Source organism: Phocoena sinus, chromosome 2 (genome assembly GCF_008692025.1).
Source record: "Phocoena sinus isolate mPhoSin1 chromosome 2, mPhoSin1.pri, whole genome shotgun sequence".
NCBI classification, from domain to species: Eukaryota; Metazoa; Chordata; class Mammalia; order Artiodactyla; family Phocoenidae; genus Phocoena; species Phocoena sinus.
In genome coordinates, this window is record NC_045764.1 from 102,755,010 (window position 1) to 102,771,917 (window position 16,908).

The window sequence follows — 16,908 nt, forward strand, 5'->3', positions numbered from 1 at the left end:
TAGGTGCCAGAGGCTCAGCAGTGAGCAAAACAAAGTCCTTACTTTCATGATGTTGATACTCTAGAGGCAAAGATAGATAATAAACAAGTAAAGAATTAATGTCAGGTGGTAAGAAGTCTATAGAGAAAAACAAAACCGGCTGGGAGACTGCGAGTGACCATTTAAATGGGTTAGGTCTCCGGTAAGGCAATATTTGTGCAAAGACTTGAATGGAGTAAAGGAATAAGCTCTGAAGGCATCTGGGGAAAAAGCCTTCCCGGCAGAAAGAACAGTAAGTACAAAGCCCCTGAAGCGGGAGTGTGGCAGGCAAACTGGAAGAAAAGCAAGAAGGGGAGGCCTGGAGCTGCAGCGGAGAGAGTGAGGGTGAGAGGGATGAGATGTGTCAGAGCATCCGATGGCGTCGGCTCTGTAGGCTGTGGTGAATGGGTTCTTCACCGCCCCCCCTTGACTCCTCTCCATCCTTCAGTGTCGGGTACTAAGTGCGGACCTCACCTCCTGAATTAGCCGCACTCAAGCCCCTTCCAGCACTCACCGTATACAATGTTTCACTGACTATTTTTACCCTTCTTCTCCACTAACCATGAGTTCCCTGCAAGAAGGGCTCTACCTTTCAGCCTCATACTTTAGAGGACTCACCGCGTTCAGTAAATTTTCCTCAAATAGTCAAAACTTTCTTCCTTTGTTCTGGCTCCATGCCCTGCAAGGAATTCCCTGATTACTAGATGGGTTCCCCAGTGACTATGGTACTAGGAAGGGGGTGTCTTGATAGCGAACACATGCCTTCTGCTCACTAGAAATCATACGTGTGGGACCTCTCTGGCGGTCCAATGGTTAAGACTCCGCACTTCCAATGCAGCGGGTATGGGATTGATCCCTGGTTGGGGAACTAAGATCCCACATGCAGCATGGCGTGGCCAAAAAATAAAAATAAATAAAAATAATTTAAAAAAAGAAATCCTATATGTATGCTCACCATGTCCATTAATAGACTGACATCAACATATACCTCTTTTTCAGGTAATTAGACTCAGTTGGGGGAAAATGACCAACTCTGGGTCATGATGACCCTAGGAAGGCACAGCTCTTGGAAGGGCACATGAGCGTCCCAGCAGAAGCCCCAGGTGACCCTCTACCTTATCACTCAGCCCACCTTCCCTATTTCAGAAGGCAAGCCCATCACCCCCCATCTGTCCAAGCCTGAATCCTTAGCATCATCTCTGAGAACTCCGAAGCCCTCCACACCCAGAAGTCCTAGAAATCCCACCTTATGACTATTTCTTTTCTTTTCTTTTTTTTCTATGGGCCTCTCACTGTTGTGGCCTCTCCCGTTGCGGAGCACAGGCTCTGGACGCACAGGCTCAGCGGCCATGGCTCACGGGCCCAGCGGCTCCACGGCATGTGGGATCTTCCCGGACTGGGGCACGAACCCGTGTCCCCTGTATCGGCAGGCGGACTCTCAACCACTGCGCCACCAGGGAAGCCCATGACTATTTCTTTATCCATCCCTTCATCTCCCTTCCAAAGGCACGGCCCACAGTGCAGGCCGTCACTACCCTTCAGGTTGCAGCTCCTTAATCTGGTGCCCCTACCTTCTGTCTCTCACTTTTTTCCAAAAACACTCTCCACAAAGCCAGAGTTCTTCTTCAAAGCAAATGGGATTTCATGTCTCCACTGAAAGTCAATAGCTTCTGCCTGCTCTCAAGATAAAGTCTAACCTGTTCTGGCACCATATACACCCCTTCGGAGCTGGCCCTGGGGCTACATTTCCAGTCTCTCCCTTCTCATTCCTCTCCTACCCACATTCCAGCCATACCAACTACCTGGAATTCTTGGACTGGTTCTGCGCCTTTTTGTACCCTGCACCTTCACACACAGTTCCCTCTGTGAGAAGTGTCTGAGGAGACGGCTATGTTTCTATTCAAAATTCAGTTCAGACATCACAGTCCCTGTACTGTCGTCCTAAGCGCTCCTCCCCACAAGAGGAAAGTCGTCTCGCTTGCTCTGAGGGGGCCTCTTTCCCGGCTGCTTGTAAGCCTCTTCCTCTCCCTACTTCTTGGTTTCCTCCTGAAGGGTTACGGTTAGATAAATGAGCTATTACTGCCTAGATCCTATCTGGACAGAATATCTCAGCATCTGACTTGTACTGGTTGCTCATTAAACAAGAGCTGAAGGAAGAAACTCATGAATCGTATGGCCCTAAATTCTTACTTACAATCTCGGTTGCCCTTCTGAACCTTCTTCCAGATCTCTATGTCCCTCTGAAGATTATTAGAGATAGAACAAAGTCCTATAAGCTACCGAGAGAGAGCAATTTTAACCATAATCATTAAGACATTACACTTGAGTCATGATTTATGGTTTTCACTGAATCTCATGTCATGCTCACAGGAGTCTGGAAGTAACAGTCACTACACACAGTTATAGAGCCCAGCCTCAAACACAAGTCTGGTATGCTTTTCATTCTATCAGGCTTGTCTCAAATATATGCCATAAATCCAGCACGAAACTCTGTCGTTTATTAACTGGGGAGCTCTCTAGACTAATTGTAACTGTGGCTACTCTACATGTATTCTTAGGAGGGTGCATGTGTGTGTGTGTGCGTACTTGGGTGCACAAGAGTTTGAGTACATCTCTATTCCCAAATTAGAAGCAGCAAATTAAAAAGACTGATGAAGGCAGGCCCAAGGCCAGAATCGAGGAACAATAACTGTCAGAGACAACACACATCAAAATCATGAAAGAATAAAACCTGAGGCACTGAAGTCAGGCCAGCTGTCTAAGGCCACTGAGGAAGCAAACATTCATCCCCAGACCAGGGGCCTCAGTCATACAAGCTTTGACATGTGCAGTGGTGACCCTGAGTCACTAGAAAAAAAAAAACAAAAAATGTCAAGTTATGAGGCCAAGCAGACATATCACTGGTTTTAAAGAGATTTCAACCAAGATGGCTAAAATAGAATTCTGGTGCTTAAAGGGATGCAGCCCTCTTGGAAATTTTACTTAAGTGGAATAATCCTTACTCTACACAAGATACGTAAGTATATGCCCACGTTTGAGGGGACCCCGAGACCAACAGATCCTAAAATTAGTTTCATCAGAAAGTCAGCCCACCAGCTCATCGGGAAATGATGCCAGAGAAACTACAGGTCGCATTTAAGACCTCAAGGGAAAACCCGCTTCCTGCAACCTAGAGCAGTGCCTTTGTACCTCCCTGACCGTTGCCAGCATGACAAACAGCCCCACACACAGACATGAGTCCAAGCCCACACACGGGCACACGAAACACGGGAGGAGCCTACAGAGGACAGCCGGCTCTCTGCACGACAGTCAAAAGAGGGAGGCTGGAGAGGAAGCTGAGAGTCAAATGAGGCAGTGGAGAAACTGAAAGGAAAGAGCACGTGAAGCTGATTGAGAGGGTTGATCCAGCAAGCAATTGTACCTGGTGCAAAATGCCTGTCCCCCACACAGCTGCCCCTGAAACTGACAGGACCGCTCAGCTTCTCCACAGCCGGGGGTGGGCGGGGTCTCCAAGGTCCCAGGGTCTCTCACGCTGCGAGGGCACTTTTCTAGAACAGAGGCAGCCAAGGGAAGGGGCTGCAGAGGATCGGCCTCTCAGCACCTCCAAAGTGGCTTTGCTGAACGTACAAATTTAAATAATATTTTATTTATGAGATGGGGAAAAAGGCAAGGTAGATTGAAATGACAGTTTTAAGAATCTAGGCCACAAAGAAGGTAAATTGGTGCAGCTACTATGGAAAACAGTATGGAGGTTCCTCAAAAAAACTAAAAACAGAGTTGCCATATCATCCAGCAATCCCACTCCTGGGCAGATATCTGGACAAAACTATAATTCAAAGAGATACATGAACCCCTATGTTCATAGCAGCACTATTTACAAGAGCCAAGACATGAAAACAACCTAAATGTCCATCGACAGATGAATGGATAAAGAAGACGTGGTACATATATACGGTGGAATATTACTCAGCCATAAAAAAGAACAAAATCATGCGTTTTGCAGCAACATGGATGGACTGAGAGATTATCATACTAAGTGAAGTCAGACAGAGAAAGACAAATACAATATGATATCACTTATATGTGGAATCTAAAATATGACACAGGGACTTCCCTGGTCGTCCAGTGGTAAAGAACCCGCCTTGCAATGCAGGGGATGTGGGTTCGATCCCTGGTCAGGGAACTAAGATCCCACATGCTGTGGGGCAACTAAGCCCATGCACCACAACTGCTGAGCTCGCGCACCTCAACTGGAGCCCATGTGTCACAAACTACACAGCCCACACACTCTGGACCCTGCGCACCACAACTACAGAGCTCGCGCACCCTGGAGCCTGCATGCCACAACTAGAGAGAAGCCCACAAGCCACAACCAGAGAGAAGCCCACACGCCGCAACGAAGAGCCCACGCACCGCAACAAAAGATCCCGCGTGCCTCAATGAAGATCCCACGTGCTGCAACTAAGACCCAATGCAGCCAAAATTTTTTTTAATTGAAAATAAATAAATAAATAAAATACGACACAAATGACTTATCTATGAAACAGAAACAGACTCACAGACATAGAGAACAGACTTGTGGTTGCCAAGGGGGAGCGGGGAGGGGAGGGATGGACTGGGAGTTTGGGATTAGCAGACGCAAACTATTACATATACAATGGCTAAACAGCAAGGTCCTACTATATAGCACAGGGAACTATATTCAATATCCTGTGATAAATCATAATGGAAAAGAATATGAAAAAGAATGTATACATAAGTATAACTGAATCACTTTGCTGTACAACAGAAATTAACACAACATTGTAAATCAACTCAACTTCAATGAAATAAATTTTTTAAAAAAAGAATCTAGCCCACAGAAAAACTCACGCAAACGCAATAGGATATTCACTGGAGTGTTATCTGTAAGACTGAAAAACTGGAACCAACTGAAATGGCCATTAACAGAGGCCTAATTAGTTAAACATACAATACATCCTTAAAATTAACATGGAATAACATGAAGCATTGTTTTAAAGTAGATCTGTAAATCGAAAAGAGCATCACTGATAAATTCTGGGGAAAAAAACCAAACTGTAGAATTATATGTGTACTATGATCCCATTTTTGTAAAACAGAACAGAACTACATCCCTTGAAAGAAGAAGAAAAATGTCAGCAAAGGTAGAGACTGCTAATGATGTTTACCGTGGAAGTTGGGAGAAAGGATTTTTTTTTTTTGGACACTCTGATGCTGTTTGAATTTTCACACTTAGCGTACATTAATTTAACAACAACAAAAAAGTGTCTGTCAGAGGCATTCCTTTCCATCTCCTTCTTACCGACTAAGCAGACTCACGTGCTGGCCTCTGCCCCACGCTCCACCCCACCCCTCCTGCCCAGCCCCACTTACAGATGCAGGCAGCAGCCAGCAGGCGGCCAGCAGCATAGGGGGCTAAGCAGTTCGGGAAGATGGGCTGCACCATGTAGTTGGCAAAGGTGATGGCAATGATGGCCTGGCTGGTGGGCTCGATGATGAGGAGGGAGGTCCAGAGTCGGATGAAGGCAAGGAGTCCTCCGAAGGCCTCGAGGATGTAGGCGTAGCTGGCCCCAGATTTCTTAATGGTGGTGCCCAATTCCGCATAACAAAGGGCCCCAAAGACGGAGAAGATGCCCCCGACAGCCCAGATGACCAGGGAGAGGCCAAAGGAGGCACTGTATATGAGCACGCCTTTGGGGGAGACAAAGATGCCCGAGCCAATCATGTTCCCCACAATCAGGCACACGCCGTTCAGCAGCGAGATCTCCTTCTTCAGTTTTACCTGCTCCGACCTGGGGCTGGCTTCATCGGCCAAAGGGGAGGCGTCCCTCTCATGCTGGGAGGCCACTTCATACTCAACGCCGTCGACCATGGTGGAGGAGGAGAAGAAAGCCTTCACCAGCTTTCTGGCATTGCCCTCTAAGGAAGAAAGGTGAAGATATATAACAGGTTGGCAATTACAGAGAACTCTCCTCCACAGGGGCCAGAGTGGGCAAGCCACCCACGCCCACCATTTCAGAGACCTCTCTCTCACGTCCCACCTCCCATGAACCTCTTCTCCATCTGGCTCACCAACTCGAGTCCTTAAAGGATGGCACTCATTCCCCAGAGAGAAAGCATGTTTCTCATCATTAGACTAGCACTGCCCACCTGATTTACAAGATAGAAAACTACATCCCGGTTCTATCTGAGCTCACTGCAGACAGGAAGACGAACAATTTGGCAGTTCCCACGTGTAACCATAATGATTTGAGCCTGTGCTTTTCAGCCTTACCCAAAAGAAAGTCTGTCTTCCCTCCAATTTCAGTCTCACCTGTCACCTGTGATGAGATGCGACCTTGGGAGCCAACCTTGCAAGCAGCTAGTCTGTGGGTTCTCCTCACAACACTGCCCTTTTCCCCTAAGGACCCTGGCTCTGGGAAAGGCTTCAGAGAGCTCTTGTCGGAAACTCACAACTATCCACCTGTTCAGGGAGTATCCCTTAACAACCCTCAGCTGAACTCTTCAGCCTCAGCAAAGCCCAACCAGCCCAGCCCCACCCAGAAAGAAGACAGGCCTCCTCTTTTCCGTGCTTTTCCTTTCCCAAATACCATTCCCAGCCCCTAGTGTTGTAGGTCTCCGGCCATGAAATCCCTGCATAGTTGCATCACCCAAAAAAAAGTATGGATGAGAGATCAGTGATCCAAATGTGCAGCCCAACCTAGAGACGACTGGAGGCAGCCGATGACCACTCCCCACCCGGCAGGCTGCTGCTGGAGAGACAGCACCAAAGCAGAGGCAAGGAAACAGCTGAAGCGGGATAGCAAATGCTGGGCATCACGGAGCAGGAGGTGATGAGAGGAGGTCAGGCCAGGCTGGCCAAGCAAGTAGACAGATCCTAGGGCTAGAGGCACTCAGGAAAGGAAGCAATTGGACACTGCAGAGCAGCAAAGGGAGAGTGGGCAAGACGAGCGGGGCTGAGGGAGAGGGTGGGAAGCACACTCACTCCCTGGCCCTGGGTGGAAGCAGGTCCCCGAGGCAGCGGCCACACAGAGACACAGCCTCTGGGAGCTGTGATCTGACCACTCCTGCTCTTCAGCCAGTAGTAAAAGGAAAGGCCGGGCAAATGCTTATGGATTTAAGTCATATCAAGAAGTCAAGAAGGGCGGAGGGACAGAGGGAGGGGGAGAGGGGTGTTAAGCAACTGTCTGGGTCCAAGGTTCACTGGCCCTTCCCGTCTGCAAGGGGCAGGCTAGGAGCTCTTGGCTCAGCACTTTCTGTGATAAGAACGCCCTCTCTCAGAAATCTCCTTTGTCAGCTCTGCTCCAGGACCAGGGGCCCAGAAGAAAGGATTGACGGTCAGCTGGGTGGGTGCAGCTTCTGCAGCCCTGGGGAAGCTGTCCCCAAGCAAATTAGCTGAGGACAGGGCTGCGGCTGAGAAAGAATGCACAGCCCTCTCTCACTCCAGGCCCCGGCTTAGCCCCACTTCTCTCTCACCCTGAACAAGAAAGGCAGGAAGGTTGCACATTGTGCCACAGAGGCTTGTTCACATGCAGATTAGAGGAAGTGTAAGTACAGTCCAACTCGTGATCGGGTGTCCTAAGAGAACTCTGCACACTTCCCCGCACAGAGTGAGAGGTGGCCGCCCGAAACTTGCGCCATGACCCCAAGGCTGATCCTCAAGCTGCTTCTGAGGAAACAAGGTCAAGAAATGAGACTGAAACCTCTGGCTGCATCCATGCCCAACTCACAGGCCCTTTCATCCTTAAGAAAACATACCAGGATCTATGGGCTAAGCATAAATTCCTATAAACACCTTCCCCAAATACAAGTTTACTCTAATTTCCTAAAACTATGGGTAAATAAGTTTTCACTGAGATATACTGGACAGGCCCAGAACAGACAGAGGAAGTTGAGCAATTTGGGGAAAGCATATATTCTGTTTTTAGAGTCTACTTAACTCCGGTATCCTGGGTCTCCTTTACCAACAGAAATACACCCTACTTATTCTGAAATCCAACTGTCTTTCTGTTCCTTCTCGTGCCCTTTCAAACCCCCTTTGGTTATTCAACTACCAGAGAACAAAGATCTAAAAAGCCCTGGGGTAAGGGGGGTGCATATCTTTACCCTACAACCTCACCTTCTAGTCCCTTAAACTTTTTTTTTTTCACCCAGAAGGGGGACCCCGATGTTAGCCTTCCCAGAGATCATATCTCCCAAGCCACTCTCACAAAAACTTCTGAAATCCATCCAGAAGACTGTCCTTTTCTCCCAGCTCACCCTTAAACGTTCCTATAATAATAGTAACTGTCATTTACTGAGCACTTAACCAAGCCAGACATATTGCTAAACACCTACATGTCTTATCTCATTTAATCCCCCCAGCAGCCCCTTAAGGCAGACACTAAGTAAGTCACCTGCCAAGATGCCATAGCAAGGGAGGCAGGCAGGTTAGCCAACAAAGCCCAAGCTCTGTGCTCTCTCTCCAACCTCCCCACCCGCTCTGACCTGCCCAGTCTCTAGCCCTCCTCTAAGGCAAGAAAGCCCTTCAGATGGCTCCCTAATGAACTACCTGGGGGAGGATGTGATTAAAAGAAAGTCTCTGCTGTCCTTCAGTCTAAAGTCTAGGCTAGGGCACAGTGATTAAGAATCCGCCTGCCAGTGCAGGGGACAAAGGTTCGAGCCCTGGTCCGGGAAGACCCGCACGTGCCGTGGAGCAACTAAGCCCGTGCACCACAACTACCGAGCCTGCGCTCTGGAGCCAGCGAGCCACAACTACTGAAGCCAACACACCGCAACGAAGAGTAGCCCTCGTTCACCGCAACTAGAGGAAACTCGCGCGCAGCAATGAAGACCCAACACAGCCAAAAATAAGTAATAAATAAAATAAATAAATTTAAAATAAAATAAAGTCTAGGCTAAAGGCTCCAACAAAGCCCATCCATCTCCTTCCTGGCTGCTCTTCCGCTTTCTCATCCCTTTGCAGGAATGAGAAACGATTACAAGTCCTCTTGGCAGTGCTCTGCTGTATTGCTAGGGTGCCCACTTCTAAAGCAAACAAAAACACACGGAAACGCATCATCACGCTAGGCCTTTTAAGATCAAATTCCCTGGCACCAAGGGTGAGCATGTGTCCTAATGGGGCATAGGGAAAAGGAGTGAAGGGGGACAAATGAAGGGGAAACTGTAAGGTTAAGTGGGGAGAGACGTGTGCAGGGTTTATTTTCTGGCTGGTGGTATCTGAAAGGTGAAATCCTCATCATGGAATCTTGAGACAAAAACCCACTGGGGAGAAACCCACACTCCAGCAAACAGCACACCCTAGTGGTCTCACCAGGAAGTGCTTATCTATATGAATGGAATCCCTTTCCTAGCCTACTCTTCAGTAGACCCACTCAAACTGGACGGAGGAGGCTGACTTCAGAGAAAAGATGCCCCCTCTTTTCTCAACCACTGCCCAGCACCAGCTCCGTGGGCAGGAAGGTACCATCCTTGGCGGCTCGCATTCCTTCCTGAGACCCCAGCTCTCAGGGTCATGCCTCCACCATTCAGGCAGCCTGGAACCAGCAGGACCTGTCCTGAAGTGCTCGCCCACCCCAGGCTTTACAAGAGAAACTTGCAGAGCCTGGAATCCCAGGAGATAACAGAGTTCCAGATACGCAGCACCCCGTCTCCTTCCTGTCTGAAGTGCGTACCTCTCTGAGGACCTAGTGGAGATTACTGGACAACACACTCATCCTACAGGAGAAGTTTCAGATTCAGGGGTTCAGGGAACACAGGGAGCAGGGCCCCAGCAGGCAGGGAAGCCCCGCACCCTGACCCCACCTGTGAATATGGCAAAACCAAAACACGCTTCCTCCAGGGACCAGCATGCTGTTCAGCGTCTTGGTTCCTCAGTCAAGCTCAGGGAGCTAAGGTGAAAAGACACTTTCTCCCCCAGACACCCGCGTCCTGCCTTCCTAGCTCCCACTGGGCTGTGCTGCCTCCCCGAACATCAGGAACAGAAAACAGACACACTCTGCTCCCGATGGATTCCCCCATCTCCCCAAGCTGGGAGCTCAGTTACTCCCTTCCCCATTCTCCATTTGTTTTTCTATATTCCACTGTAGCTATGACAGTCCCTTAAAAAAATTTTTTTTTAAAAAGTGCAGCAAGAAAGAAAGTGTTTACTTCTGAGGCCAGGGCCTCCACGAATGCAGCGCTGAAGTCTCTGGGCAGAGGGCTCTGCGTGGGGAGGGCTGGGGCTGGGAAAATAAGAGGCTCACGGGTCTCCGGTTCAGCCAATTCTCAGGACTCACTCCATCCTCCTCTGACACTTCCCCTCTCGCCCATCGTCCCTCCTCTCCCATCTCTTACCTGTCCTGAGATCTTCGGGCAGGTGCGAGGAGGAGGAGGAGGAGGAGGAGGAGGTACCAGCACTTGGGAGGAGGGGCAGGTGCTGGGAAAGGGAACCCGGGGTAAGGCTCGAGCTCCAGCAGCTGTTGACTCTGAAGAGCAGAAAAGGCAGAGTGTGACTCCGGGGACCGATCTGGAAAACAGGAAAACACATGTGTGACTCTGGCCGGCAGCAGGGAGGGGCCAGGGAACGGGTTGGAGCTGGGACCGCCTGTTCAGACCCAGAGGACCTCAATGCCTGCCCGCCTCCAGGCACCTTCTCCACTCGGAGCCTCAGCTCCTCCTCCCCTCTACCTCAGCCCCTGAACTTCCTGCTTGTCCTGCATTTACTGAGGTCTTGAGTTTTCCCAGTGACCTAGGACCTAGGTGCTCTCCTGATGCCCTTTACAACTCCCCTCCCCGCTCATTCCATTCCCTACTCATCTCCCACTCACATACTATACTTGGCCCTGTGGAGGGCACAGGATCCATGGTTAGGGTGTTGGAACTCTGTGGTCCCATCTCAAGAGCCTCAGTGCCATTTCAGCCCCTATGTAAGCCATGCATACCAAGGAAGGCCAGTTGTGGGGTTATAGCCACGCACACACCCAAACACTAAGCAAGCCCGCTCACATATCAGGTCCCCAGGTGGTTCACGTGATGCGAGTGTTGCCAGGTAAGAGCCGGCCAAGTGGACCAGAGCAAGCCCTGGCACCCTGGGCAAGCCAGTGAGTTGGCACCCCCTCAAACCAGCATTATTTAAATATCTGTTGAATGTTTATGTAGCAGAAGTGGGGGAATACCGATTTTCTCGGAATAAAAACTGGAAGCCTCATTCTTTCTCTTCAAAATTAGAGCTTAATGCATGAATTCATTACATGCAGTTTTCTGAAGCAGACAGTTTCTTGGTAGGCATATCAAACCATTCTGAATGTAGACAATGGCATAAATCTCAGGGAGTGGCACTTCACAGCGCATAGCACATTTTCAGAATTCCAGCTGTGATCACTGCCTCTAGGCAACTATCAGCTGGCTGGTCTAACCCTGCAACTTGTACCTGTACCTGCGTGTTGCAGAATTATTCTAGAGACAGGTGGTCTAGGTGAGCAGTCGTCAAGGATTCTGTCAGTGGAGGGGAGCCAAGTTACAGTTCACCAAGAGACAGAAGTCCGAGCTCATTGGCTCCAAACGTCTGAATTACCCTAAGGATAACTTAGCGCCCTTTTAGACCCAGGCTGCTTGCCCAGCTGGCCTGCCCCTTAATCCCACTCTGGGCTCAAATCCAAGTTGTAAATGAGGGAAGTTCCTAGGAAGACAGCCCTAAAGCTGCCCCTTTTGGCACTGGCCCCTGTTCCCTCTCCCTCACTCCAGCCACACTGGTCTCCTTGCTGTTGCCACACAAGCATGCTCCCTGCCACCTCAGGGCTTCTGCAATGGCTGTTCCTTCTGCCTGGAACATTCTCCATGTTATTGTTCATTCCCTCACTCACTCCATTCAGGTCTGTACTTAAACACCACTCTATCAGAGACCTTCCCTGAGGAGTCTCGGAAGGAGTAACTTCTTCCCTTTGCCAATCTCCATCCGCTTTACCGGCCGGACTTTTCTTCAAAGGCACCCACTATCACCTGGAGTTTGTTTGTTTGCTGTCACCTCCCCCACTAGCATGCAGCACCACCAGAGCTTTACTCGCTGGTATCCCCAGCGCAGGGCCCGTGCAGACAAACGAATGTTTGCTGGAAGCATAAATGAATGAACAATGCCCTTCCTCCTAGACTGATTTCCCAGTTGGGCTGCGGGAATGTCCTGAATTTGCCCTTCAGGCCCACCTATGCTGCAGCTGCTCTGGCTCCTAATCGACGAGTTTTGAGGGGGGAGGGTATTTATTCTTTTTGATTGTAATGGGTCGAAGGAAAGGAAAAGAGTATAGTTTTCACAGTTTTACTTGGCGGTCTAGAAGGATTTGAATGGGACTTTCCGCTTCCTCAGTGGTAAAACAAAAAGCCCCTCATCTAACGCGCCTTCCCCGGCTTGGAAGCTCCCGGCTGCTCTGCCCCACACCCAGGCTCAGGTGGCCGGTCTGGGTGCGGCGAGCGCAAGGTGCGACGTCCGCGAAGAAGGAGTGAAAGGTCAGAGGGGACAAAGGCAGAGGGAGGCAAGCGCTCAGGCTCAACCAAATGTATGCGGGTTCGAGGAAAGTGGAACTGCACGCCCTTCAGCGGGAACTCTCCCCAGACCCGCCCCCGCTGCGCTCCTCGCCCCGCCCCATCCCCCTTCCGCCCCCGCCCCGTCCGCGCGCAGAGCTCACCTTTGCCCGTTTCTCCCGCCCTGCCCCCCCTCCCAGCCTAGCTCTCCCGGCCCTGCCCCCTGACGTCGTCCCCGCCGTTTCCCGTTACTTCCCTCTTTCTCTCGGACCCCGGTTCCGTGTGTGCGGCCCGAAGATCTCGCCTTCGCACCTCGACCCAGCCACCGCCCGCCCCCAAAGGCCCTCTGGGAGGCTCGGTCGCCTCCGAAGTCCAGGTCTGGCTGCGGCGGCCGAGGCGGGCTCTGCCCTGGGGCAGCAGGACCCCACCTCACCCGGACTCCTTCGTTCCCTCCACCTGGCCAAGCAGTCCCCGCCCCCCCCCCCCACGGGCTCCAGGAAGCGCTAGAAGAGAGAGCTTGTGGTCGGTGTAGGCGAAGATCGCAAAGGTCCGAGAACCGAGAGGCCCCGCAAGCCGCTCCCCTGCCCTGTCCTGGCTCAGGCACAGCTGCGCTGCCCCTGAGAAATGAAAATGACCGCGGATACCCTTAGACGCGTCCTCCTCCCCAGGAACGCTCAGCTTCCTCTTCCCCCCCTCCCAATCCAGCTCGAGCTGGCGGGCCCGACGGGGGTCTGGGCAAGGGCCCCGAACCCAGGCAAACCCGCCTCCAGCTCCGAGACGCTCTCGGCTGAAACTCGGGAGGGACTGTGGATCGACAAGTCCCGTGGGGGAGGGGAGGGAGCGGCGCCCGCTTGGAGCCAAGGGAGGGGTCTCCCGGAAGGGCGACTCAACTCTCCGCCCCCTCGGGGAAGCTGTTGCGTCAGCTTCAACATCCCAAATTAAAGAAAGTGGTCTCCACCGGGCCGGGAAGGTGTCGGGCCGTAGGGCCGCCGCCAGGAGGCAGCACTTAACCAAAAATGTCCGGGCTGAGGGTGTCCGGGAGGCTGGAGTCCCCACCGCACCTTTCATCTGAAGGATCTTAGTGGCAGAGTGGACCAATAAAAGAGGAAGTTGCTGGACTAATTCAAGGAAAGGAATGTGAAAATGTTTCACCACGTATTAAACCTAAAAGATGACTTGTAAATAATACAATTTACTTTAGTAGACTTTATGGACAGTCCAGCTTTGGCATCTTTTAAAGCCACTCTGCAGAGATTCATAGAGAACCACTCACCTTCAAGACCAGTCTGGTGGAAAGGCACACAGCTTAAGAGACTTCCCAGCTACCAGGCGAGAAAAAAAGAGCGTAGCCCGAGGTCATAATTTACCCATCCTGAAGCTGGGTCATTTAACACAGAATTTAGCCTGTACTGATTGAGCAGAGATTTGACAGCCATGGGAAAAGAAAAGGAATATGTTACAATAAATTATGTTAGTAATAAGGAAATAATATGCAAAGCAATGTATTGTGTGAGTGGGTGGTTTATAGCTGTCAGTTCCCACAGTTCTTGCATGGAGTGACAGTGATTTTGATCTTTTTTGAGCGGTCCTAAGGAGGAAGCCAATGAAGGAACAGGAAATAAGACACTTCCCAAATAGTTCGCTCTTCTTCAACCTCAGAATTTAGTCACGGTATGCAAAAGGGGGAAGAGGTTGCAAAATGAGGTGGAATTAGCTACCCAGAGTCACCTTCACTTAATGTTCTTTCTCCAACATCATTATTCATCACAACAGTTTAAAAAGCACCAACGTGCCCAGTGCACTTGTACAAAAATTACTGTATACAGACCTGACAGAAGGATATTTGAATAAACATGTTGGATGAAAACATGAATGGACAACAATGTGTTAAAGCCAAATGCGGGCTGTGATGCCCTGGAGAGGCAAAGGAGTTTAAGTAACAGAGGAAAGACATGAAGCTCAGATTCCAGATGCTTCCCACCATTGTTAACTCTAGCCTTTGCCAGATGAAGCCCAGAGGCTGAAAGACATTCAGTTAGGGGATGATGAAACCGCTTTCCTGTGGTTTAGAGTCTGATGAAGTCATTGAAGAGTGCTGTCCTAGTGCCAGACCCACTCCCCTGCAACAGTGTTCCATGAGGTCCCTGAGAATGCTGATGATGTTAGCTGTCAGCACTAGAGCTCTCTTTCTCTCTCCCTCTCAAAATCCTAACCCCTATTTCCAACCCATGGATTTCCAATCCATGGATTGTCCCCCCTGCCACATCACTCTAACCACATCAAAGGCTGAACTCATCTTCCTTCCAAAGACCTTTCCCCTCCCAGTTTTCCCAGTTTTACAGATCAAGATTCCCATTTGCCCCAAAGTCCTCCAGCTCTGGCTCCTTGACTCCCACGGCTATTAAATTAGTGCATGTGTTCAGTTCTGCATGTGGAGTTAATATTGTCCACATTATTTGTTCCCCTTAATGCATGTGGCCTTTTTCATGATTTTGCACCCATAGTGTGTGAGCTACTAAAAGATAGAGGAGTGTTGCTGGTTCAACTCCTTTATATAGTGTTGATAGTAGTGCCAGCCTTTCATCTTTCCTACGAATCTTGAATGTTGACACCGACGTTATTTTTCCAGCCCTTGGCTCCTACTACGTGATTCTCCAACTGTAAACTATGTAATGGGATTGCAGTGCTGTCTGCCTCAGCTGTCTATCTCAGAACCAGCCAAAGGCACATGGAGTCTAGCCTGGGAAAGGTGTTACTCAGTCATTATTGCAACTGTAAAACAATAAATCCACAGCCACATTTTGGTTCAATTTCCTGATCTCTGAAAATTACAAGCTATCTCTACAGTGATTGCTTCCTGGTCTGTCTTATCTGTTTTACGGGTTTATTATGAAAATTTATAAAGAAGTGTTTTGTATCATTTATACAGAAGTGTTTTGATAACTGAAAATTAAGTGTACAAATGTAAAATGGTAATGGTACTCTATTGTCTTACTTCCCTTGCTTAGTTTTTTGGGTCCATCTGTTGGCTTACAGCCAAGGTTCTTTTATTCCCATCCCTTCTTCTAGTTCAGCCCTCCCCTATACCATTCTTATTGTTATCAAAACAGCTGCTTTTACTTCTTAAACCAGGACCCACCCTTCCCCTCTTTCAAAGCACAGTTCAGAGCCACCTCCTGTGGAAAAACTTCCCAGTCTTGCAGAAGGAAATGATAAACTTCCAGATAGGCCATTACACCACTCCCTCAGGTTCCCCCAGTCAGCATGTGTTTAAGTGTCTATAGCCTAGCACAAGAGTAATGGCCACTTTTGTAGGAGCTTCACCATTTATAAAGCACTTTCACTTACCTTATCGTTCTTAAAATGTTTTCATAAATGTGATATATTTTAAGCTTTTTCTTCAATGAAGAAATTAGGGATAAATGACTTCCCCAAGGGCAAGTAAGGCATACCTCGGAGCTAACCACCACAATAAAGCAAATATCACAATAAAGTGAGTCACAGGAATTTTTTAGTTTCCCAGTACATGTAAAATTATGTTTACACTATATTATAGTCTATTAAAAGTGTGCAATAGCATTATGTCTAAAAACAAAAGTACATACCTTAGTCGAAAAATATCTTATTGCTAAAAAAATGCCAAAACAATTACAATAGCAACATCGAAGATCACAGATCACCATAACAAATAATAATGCCAAAGCTTGAAATATTTCAAGCATTACCAAAATGTGACACAAAGGCACAAAGAGAACAAATGCTGTTTGAAAATCTGGCACTGATAGACTTGCTCTATGCAAGATTGCCACAAACCTTTAATTTGTAAAAAATGCAATACCTGCAAAGCACAATAAAAGTATGTCTGTAAGTGATAAAAGAAAGAGGGAAGAAGCCACGGATCTGGGTTTGCCACTTACTACTACCTACCTCACAAGGTTTTTGCGAGGATTATATTATACAGTGTGTGGTGGTAGCTCTTATAAAAATGGAATCAGATGTTAGCTCCAATACCTCTTCCTCAAGAAAGCCTTATTAGACAGCCTACTCCAGATCGTTCCCATCATATGCTCACAAGCAGCACCTACTTCCCTTCCCAGCATTCATCTCAGCTGTAATATTACAGTAATGTGTATGATTATTTATCTTCATCTCTCTCTAGACTAGGAGCTCTATCTGAATAGGGACGTCTGCTCTGCTCTCCACACCGAATACAGTGCTTATCACATACAAGTTTTTCAATTTCGTTTGATAAATGAGAACTGAAACCCAAATTCTCTGATTCACTCTAAATTTGACTCTTAGGCTGGAGGAAATATGTTACAGTGATGCCAGAAGACAGAATGCGGTCACGTGGATGTTACTCAACTGATATAA

General features: G+C 48.9%; 1 protein-coding gene across 6 annotated transcripts in view; it reads right to left on the bottom strand.

Moving 5' to 3' along the window:
• SLC7A7 (solute carrier family 7 member 7) overlaps window positions 1-13,412 on the bottom strand; it is a 36,129-nt gene extending 22,717 nt beyond the window's left edge. Inside the window, exons 1-3 of one of the 6 annotated variants that reach the window (XM_032622705.1) lie at window positions 13,179-13,412; window positions 10,375-10,546; window positions 5,413-5,958 (exon numbers count right to left, since the gene is read on the bottom strand). In XM_032622705.1, coding sequence (XP_032478596.1) covers window positions 5,413-5,911 — 499 coding nt within the window. In that variant the 5' untranslated portion in view covers window positions 5,912-5,958; window positions 10,375-10,546; window positions 13,179-13,412. Of the gene's footprint in view, window positions 1-5,412; window positions 5,959-6,352; window positions 7,002-7,024; window positions 7,494-7,515; window positions 8,759-10,374; window positions 12,597-12,790; window positions 12,996-13,178 lie in introns of those variants that run through there. The other 5 variants (XM_032622702.1, XM_032622700.1, XM_032622701.1 and 2 more) reach the window with 5 other exon arrangements.
• Window positions 13,413-16,908: the final 3,496 nt, after the last annotated feature.